At 28.8% G+C, this 9,103-nt stretch overlaps 1 protein-coding gene across 1 annotated transcript; it reads right to left on the reverse strand.

Annotated features, from left to right (window-relative positions):
- Nucleotides 1–233: 233 nt before the first annotated feature.
- On the reverse strand, nucleotides 234–5,132 carry LOC120080388 (calmodulin-like protein 8). The gene is made up of 4 exons (XM_039035035.1): nucleotides 5,000–5,132; nucleotides 4,120–4,277; nucleotides 622–702; nucleotides 234–401 (listed from the first exon to the last, which is right to left on the reverse strand). Exons 1-4 carry the CDS (start codon nucleotides 5,064–5,066, stop codon nucleotides 267–269), a joined length of 441 nt encoding a protein of 146 aa, XP_038890963.1. The 5' UTR covers nucleotides 5,067–5,132; the 3' UTR covers nucleotides 234–266.
- Nucleotides 5,133–9,103: the final 3,971 nt, after the last annotated feature.

The following is a 9,103-nucleotide window of genomic DNA, read 5'->3' on the forward strand; positions in this document are numbered from 1 at the left end:
TGAAGAGGTTATTTATTTGTTTTTTTAAGTATAAAATATAATGTTTTTTTAATTGTTATAATGGATACTAATTTTGGATTGAGAAGGCCATAATGGTAGGATAATGCAAATTTACGACATATTACATTACATTAAATTCTACGGATTTATAATGATTAATCTATAAATTTTTTGGTTTATTATTATTATTATACCTTTGAAAAAAAAAAAAAAAAAAAAAACAGGATCCTTATGAAATTAATTTTTTTTTAAAAAAAAGATTTAGATCAAATAAGAAGCATCATTTTAACAAATTCTTCATAGTCAATGAGTCCATCTCCATCCAGATCAGCTTCATTGACCATTTGCTCTACTTCTTCATCTGTTAATTTCTCAACCATATGGATCATTACATGCTTCAGCTGCCCAAATACAATTAGAAATAAAATTAAACTGACTTAGGTTTTTGGAAGAAATTCTAAAATGATTAATTAAAATCACTTTGATGATTTTAAAATCACTCTAAAACATATTTTTAATTATTCTTTTGAGCGACAAATTAAGCATCAGAAAATTGAGTCAGTTACTTAACTGACTTTAAGTATTCTAAAAAAATCTACTTAGGCTAATTAGAAGTCAAACCTCATCAGGTGATATGTACCCATCTTCATCCATGTCAAATAATTTGAAAGCTTCACTCAGTTCTTCTTCTGCTTCATTTTCCTAAATATTCAAATGCACAATTTTTTAAATGGGACAGTATATTTAAATAATTATTTTTTATATTAAACTACTATCTTTTTCTTTTTACTATGGAATAATTTCTTCTTTAATTCTTGTACTTCTGAAATATTCAAATTTAGTTTTCCAACATTTAATAAATCTTAAAATTAATTCTTAATATAAGTATATTGTTAACGAAAAAGGGGTCTCTATTAGTCTTCTTTTTCTATAGATTTTAGCAATATATTTACATTATGTCTTTTCTTCAATAAAATTTATTATTATTATTTTATTAATTTAGATAAAAACTAATTTTAGAACTAATAATAAAGATTAATTTTAAGATTTATTGAAAATAAATAGACTAAATTTGGAGACTTATAAGTATCAAATAATTAGAATAATAAATGAAAACCAAATATATGAAATAAAATAGTATTTAGGTTAAAAACAGGAAAATAATTATGGGGTAGGAGAAAAAGCTTATTGGTTTTAACCCATACATATTTGTATGTTCTAACCTTACCCTCTGTATTTACTCTCTTTTTTTTTTTTTTTTTAATAAGATACGGAGATAAGGGAGGTCGGTAGATGCACTAGAATATTCAATTAGGTTGACACATTCCTATACTTTCATCCTCCCTAAAAAAACTCCCGTGGATCAAATTAAATCATAAGATTTAGATTTGAATATGATTTAGTATTTTCAGTGAGCATATATAGTTCAATGATAATTGGTATGTACTACTTCTTTAGAGGTCGGGTTCAAATCTTCTTGTCCCATATGTTGAACAAAAATAATAATAATAATTGTTATTGTTTAATTGGCTTGTAAATTTTCTTTTATCTGAATGTTTGATCTTTTTCGTTTGACTTTAATTTGGACTGATTGGTTTTGTTTTGGAATGTTATGTCTGCTTACGTTTTTTATATTGATATTGGTTACCGTGTTTGTCCCTTCCTTTAGAAGTTGTTATAAAAGGAAGTATTAAAATAGATTGAAAGTAGGTTTTTGGATATACACGTTGTTCTTCTTGTGCAGCTGTGGCAAAAAAAAGTAAGAAAGAAGTGTTGCTGAATTTATAAAGAGGGTGTGTGACTCTTGGAAAGAAGCATTGAGTTTAGAGGAGCCTAAAAACATGCAAGATCGAACAAGCTAAAAGCTTCTGACTCGGGGGAGCTTGAGTTGTGAAAAGATATTGAGATAGGTGACATCAAGTTTAGGGGGAGCCTAAACAAAATACTTATCTAAGGTTTATTGTATTACATTATAGTAGTTCCATCAGATAAGTAGTCTTCCTTGTAAACCTTTTGAATATTATTATATTTTTTTCAATTGGGTTATGGGCCCCTCAGATGTAGGTAAAATTATACCAAACAGGATTAACATCTTGTGTGTTATTTCTCTCTCCTTATCTCTATGTTGGTCCACTTGTTAGTATTACTGTGTCCACCAACATTCCTTTTATTTTGAGTGCTTGTACATTTTCTTTTTCAATATTAATATATATTTTTTTCATAAACACCTTTTAAAAGTTTAAATTAATAATTTAAAGTGGGTTTTAGATATGACTGGACTTGTTTAAATGATTTTTTTTATAAAAAAAAAAAAGGAACACGTTTGATAATTATAAAAACAATTAAAAACTTGGACTAATTTATTATTAATTTACTAAACTCTATAACCAAGTTTAAGAATGGAATTTATCAGACTAATTTATTTGGTGACAAGAAACCTAAAACTCTTAAGCCAAATGAACTTTTATTTTTTATTTTTAATAGAATCTAATTCAAATGGTTGAAATTGCTCAATAGGATCTAAAAATTATTGAAATATGATATTTAATATTACATATCAAACGACTGCCGTAGTAAATTATCAACATATATATATTGAATAAACTAATTTATTTATCAATTTCTTAAACATAAAGATGCTTGTTTAACAAGTGATTGACTTGTTATTAAATAAAAAATGAAGATCCGACCATTTTTTGTTTAATCATTTTTGTTGAAAATATAAACATGCTTGTTTAACACTTTTACTATTAATTTACTTGCTTCACTAGACAAAATAAAGATCATATAATCATCGAAAATATAAATAAGTCAAAACTCGATACTAAAAATTCATAATTCTCCTTGCAAGTTAGGGCTCGTGAAGCTCGTTAAATATTAATAATAAAAAAGAGCGGTGAGCAATTGGAAAAGTATACAATTGATTATATATGAAAAATCAACACAATAATTTTTTTATAAAAAAAAGTTATACAAAATACTAGGAGCGTTCAAAAATACCCAATCACCCGAAAAAACCAATCAACCCAACTTAAACCGGTTTGGGTTGAATTATCAACTTATTTAGGTTGGATTGGATTCAAATAAATGAAAATTTTTTGGGTTGGATTGATTCATGAATTCACCTAATATAACCCAAATTAACCCGAACCAACTCGAATTTATTATTAACTTAAAATATATATATATATAACACAATTATTAATACATATATTGATATTAATTTTATTTAATTTCAATATTTTTTTAATAATTTATTCTTCAACAACTTTTAAAATAGTTTCTTTACATTTAGAAAGAAAATTTTCTCTATATAAATTGAAATTGAGTTGTTAATCTTAATTCAATATATGAAAATAATTAAATTAGATTTTTATATATTTACGTTTTGTTCTTTTAGAACAAAATTTTAAATAAATGACCCGATTAACCCGAACCAACCCAACCCAACCCAAATATTTGGTTGGGTTGGGTTGGATTCATTTTTTAATAAAAGTTATTTGGGTTGAAGAAATTTACAAACCAAACAATTTGGTTGGGTCTAAAAAGTCTTTCAACCCAACCCAACTCAACCTAACCTATGTACACCCCTACAAAATACACTTAGAATTTTAAGGTATGTTTTACAGTTATGCTCTTAGACTCTTAAAAGCTTTATTTATACCTTTCAATTTTGAAATTTGTTCTAAACAAATAATTTCATTAGATGAGAATTGATGTAAAAATTAATGTGTAAAAATTAGAATGCATGTAAGTAAATTGGAAGGATAGTAATTGTATTGTAAAAATTGATTATGTTTATATTTTGAGATGAAATAAATGACAACACTTTTATTTTCCATATAGTTGTAAAATCATACGAATTATCACATTATTTTTCATCATTAACAATTTATAAGTTCTCGGTGAAAGTAAATCTAAGTAAAATTGAAACTTTTCCAAATTTATAGGTATATTTTTTAAACCTACTCTAGAAAAAAAAAATTACTCTTTTAAAAAATTCCAAAAAATACAATATGAGACATGAATGAAAATCCTAGTAAGTGCATGTAAATTAACCATTAAAAAAAAACTGAGATCACATATTTTTTTATATAAAAAAATCTATTAAATAGTTACCTTCATCTTCTTTGCCATGAGATTGAAGAACTCCCCAAATTCAATAGATCCATTTCCATTAACATCAACTTCATTCATCATCATTTGCAATTCTTCTTCAGTAGGGTTGTGATGCAATGATCTAATCGCTGTAGCTAGCTCTTCGATCGTTATACATCCTATATTTCAAAAACGCTTAGAGTTATTATAATCAAATAATTTCAGTAGGATGTATCGACCTAGTTGATATATCTTAATACTTATGATCTCTCTTATTTTCATATTTGATTCAAAGATATATATATAATCAAATAATTTCAAATATTAAAATTATAATCACGTTAAAAAAATATTATACACATTTTTTTCACTTAAAAATCATATCATGTGGTGTGATCATGGTTAACTCAAATATACCTCTACTAGTTATGACATATTCTTGATCAGTAAAACGTTCCTCAAGCAAAGAAGGAAAACACTTTAAATTGTAGTTAATAATTTTTTTACTTTTTTTTTTTTTAACTCTATGTTCTAAAAAATAGAAAACTAGTTTCAAATTAAGTTCCTGAACATGTTTTAGGCCAGTTATATTAGTTTCATTGATCTTCTTTTTAATAAATTTAATTAAAGTAGGGTTTATTTATTTTGTTTTATACCTTTTAAAAAATATTTTTTTAGCAATCCAGTCATATAGAAATTATGGAAATTGAACATAAATTTATTTCTTAAAAAGTAAAAATCCGGATAAAAAATATTATCAAATAGATTTTAAAATGATGAGTAATTTAAAAACTCAAACATAAGAAGTCGATCGAGCATCGTGAGCGATAATGGAAGATAATTTGATTTATATATTTATACTAATATATATTTTACAAGAAAAAATAAAAATCATACATACCATCACCATCTTTGTCAAGCAGACAAAAGGCTTCTTGAAATTCTGAAATGATTTGCTCTTCAGACATGATATAGTGAAGAAGAATTAAGCAGCTTGGTCCTTGACGAAAAATATATGATTAATTAGCTTTGGGTCTGGAACATATTGGAATACTAAAGGCTATAAATATACAAAAATTATACCTTCAAATTTAAGAATATATTATATATATTGGGTCCTTATATATATATATATGGGGTCACATTGCTTTTTCTTTAATAAACATTACGACCTCTTAAACTTGATTTAAAATGTCCACTTGGTAAATGCATGAATAAGATATATTTGAAAAATAAGGCTTTTTTTTTTTATGATCTTCATGTTTATTATTTCCTTTTTTTTTTTTTTTTTTTTTGACTTTAAGAAAGAAAAACAAAAACATGTTGAATTCAAAATAATAATAATAATTTTAGTTTTCGTTGTTTTTAAATAATTTAAGTTGATTTGATAACTATTTTCAGTTTTTTATCTTTTTTCCCATAATTTTTATTTTTTTAAATAATCATCTTCCAAATTCCAAAAATAAATTTTAAAAAACTATTTTTGGTTTTAATACTAAAAACTAAATTTCCATTAAACGAAATAAAAAAAAAAAAAAAAAAAAAAAAAAAAAAAAAAAAACTGAAATCTGAATACAATTTCATAAGAAGGTGTCATAAAAATTAAAAAGACAAAAAAATAAAAATAATTGCTCACAAAAAGTCCATGCTTCTGAAAAATTGAAAATAAAATGAAAATAAAAAGAAATGTTCCCAAACAAATCCTTTAGCTACAATTTTCGTTTATAAATTGTAAGCAAATAAATTTTCTTGTTTTTTTTTTTAAAAAAAAAGTTTTATTTAGTTATTATTTTTATTTTTATTTTTTTGTTTTTCTAAACTCATTGTCACAATATCCTTATAGTTCGGAAAAAAAATTGCACATATTGACTAGGTCCTAATAGGTGATTTTCTTAATAGAAAAATGAAGTTGAATATATTCACAATTGGACAAAATCTGCAATGAAAATTAAGGAGGGCAAAGTTGAAATGTACAGGAATTGCTCTAATTTGGAAATTAAGCATTTATTTATTTATTTATTGGGATTCACTTTTTCTAATATTTATTTGGCATATATTTTTTTTAAAAAAAATGTTTGGGCAGAAGTGTTTGTTAGTTTTCCAAACAAGTTTTTTGTTCTCTCATGTAAATTATTTTTTATTTTTTCCCCATTGATAAGGAAGTGTAGAGAAGTCACATTTAATTAATTAGTGTGACAAAGACAAATTATATATATACTACAAAACATATGAACCACAAAAGATTGAATAAAATAAAATTAAAAAGACCAAGTATAATGAATTTGAAACCCCCTTTGTCACGAAGATTTTATCTTTTTTTCTTAAAAAGAAAAAAATAATGTTTATGGGTTACCTTATATTAAGCCAAAGTAAATAAAACTTGCATCTTTATTAATCTCAAAAGAGCCAAGTACAGCAAGCAACAATAATAACTATTTAACTACATTTATAACAAAATACTAATTAACTCATATATATAGTAATGTCAAGAACGCCCATCTTGGACAACAATGGAGAAAATGAAGATTTTAGTAAGGCTTTAGTAAAGATGTCAGCAAGTTGCAAGTGAGTCCGGATGGGAAGAAGTTTGACAGCTCCACGAATGATGTGATCTCGGATAAAATGACAATCAATTTTAATGTGCTTTGTCCTTTCATGAAAAACCGGATTTTCAGCAATATAGACAGCAGCTTCATTATCACAGTATATTAAAGAATGATGAACAAGAGGGATTGAAAGTTCTTGGAGAAGTTGAGTAACTCATAACAACTCACTTGTAGTAGCAGCTAATGCTCGATATTCAGCTTCAGAAGAGGATCGGGAAACCGTAGACTGCTTCTTAGTCTTCTAACTAATGATGGAGTCTCCCAAGAAGATGCAAAAACCAGATATGGACTTCCTTGAATCAGGACAAGAGCCCCATTCAGCATCAGAATATGCCTTCAACTGGAATAAATGGACAGGACACAATAGAATACCTTGTCCAAGAGAAGCCTTCAAATACCTCAACAAGGACATGGCAGCATCAAGATGAGGTTGACGTGGTTGAGCAACAAATTGGCTGAGCTTATGGACAGCAAATGCTATGTCGGGACGAGAGATAGTCAAATATAACAGTCGCCCCAATAAGTCTTCAATACATTGTTGCATCCGTGAGGAGAGTACCAACATCAATTTGTAGCCTCAAATTCGGATCAAGAGGCAGGGGAGTCGGTTTGCAAGCCAACAATCCATGATTTTCCAAAAGCTGTAATGTATAGTTCCGTTGGGACAGAAGGATGCCTCGTGATGATCTTGCAATTTCAAGTCCCAAGAAACACAGAAGAGAACCCAAGTCTTTTAGCTTGAAGGCCTTGTGAAGATGGTCTTTTAACTCATGTAGCATAGGTAAAGAAGCACCAGTGATGACTATGTCATCAACATAAACGAGCAAGGCAATGAAAGACTCATCAGAACCTCGAGTAAACAGAGAGTAATCTGATTTAGACTGAGAAAAACCCAAGCAAAGGAAGGCTTTCAAGAATTTGTCAAACCATTGTCTTGATGCTTGTTTGAGACCATAGATTGACTTATGCAAACGACAAACGAAATGTTCCCTCTGTTTGTGGATGACATTGTGCTCATAACCCAAGTGTAAGTCCATATATACTTCTTAAACTAGATCACTATGTAAGAAAGCATTATTAACATCTAGTTGAAGTAGAGATCAACATTTGAGGCAGCAAGAGTAAGGAAAACTTTGACAGTAACGAGCTTGGCAACAGGTGAAAACGTCTCAATGTAATCAAGACCCTCTTGCTATGTGTATCCCTTAGCCACCAATCGTGCCTTATAGCGGTCAATGTTCCCATCTGCACGGTACTTGATTTTGTATATCCATTTGCAGCCAATAGAGTGTTGTCTTTAAGGTAAGGGTACAATAGACCAAATCTTGTTGGTCTTCATTGCTAGGAGTTCATCTTGCATAGCTTGGCGCCAATGCTCATGAGAGACAGCTTGATGATAAAATTATGGTTCATATGTGGCTGAGACATTGAGTGCAAATAGTTTGTAAGTAGAATGCAACCTGTCATAAGACAAAACGGCCTGCAAAGGAAATTTAGTATGTGTCTGCTGAGAATGTTTTTGTAATATGAGGTTGCAATGATAGTCCCTGAGATATGAAGGTGGTTTAATAGCCCTTGTAGAGCGGCAAGGATGAAGAGACTGATGGGTACTATCATCAGGAGAAAGATTAGGCAAACTGGTAGCCGCGGCATCAGTAGGTTCATAAGGGAGTTCAACAGGGGTCGATGCTTCATTTGAAGTGTGCTGCTCATTAGGAGCAGGCTGCAAAATGTCCTCCGGGGTAGGATGACCAGCAGATGATGAAGGCACTGCACAACTAGATAGATCACCTGAAAAGGTAAGTGGCAATGGTAGGACTAAATCAGGAAAAGGGTCAAGTACCTCCTCTTGAGAGCTGATTTGATGAAAAGAGAATATATCTTCATGAAACACAACATCTTGTGAAATAAAGAGCTGTTTCTTCTCAATGTCATATAGTCGATAGCCTTTGACACCAGTGGGATATCCCAAAAAAACAGACACAATGGCCTGAGGCTGGAACTTTGTCCTGTGTGAAGTTAAGGTAGATGCAAAGCAAAGACAACCGAAGGTACGTAGTGAATGATAATCAACATGTTCACCATTCAAATGATAAAAATGAGTTTACTAAGATAGAATATGAGATGGAGTTCGGTTGACCAAATAAGATGCAGTTAATATGCATTCTCCCCAAAACATGATAGGTAACCTAGATTGAAACAGGAGAAACTGTGCTACATTTAACAAATGTTAGTGTTTTCTTTCCACTACTGAATTTTGTTGAGGTCGTTCAACACAAGAAAACTGATGGAGAACTCCTTTAGAAGCAAAAAAAATCAATAAAAGCCAATTCTGGTGCATTATCAGACTGAAAAACTTTGATAAAACGACCATATTGAGTTTCAACCAGTTGAAAGAA

This window comes from Benincasa hispida, chromosome 6 (genome assembly GCF_009727055.1).
Source record: "Benincasa hispida cultivar B227 chromosome 6, ASM972705v1, whole genome shotgun sequence".
Lineage (NCBI taxonomy): Eukaryota > Viridiplantae > Streptophyta > Magnoliopsida > Cucurbitales > Cucurbitaceae > Benincasa > Benincasa hispida.

Coding starts and splice junctions, on each gene's coding strand:
- LOC120080388 (XM_039035035.1), bottom strand. CDS start 5,066: ATGTCTGAAGAGCAAATCATTTCAGAATTTCAAGAAGCCTTTTGTCTG. Junction 4,278..4,999: donor GCTTGACAAAGATGGTGATG/GTATGTATGATT, acceptor TTTGAAATATAG/GATGTATAACGATCGAAGAG. Junction 703..4,119: donor TCATGGCAAAGAAGATGAAG/GTAACTATTTAA, acceptor TTGAATATTTAG/GAAAATGAAGCAGAAGAAGA.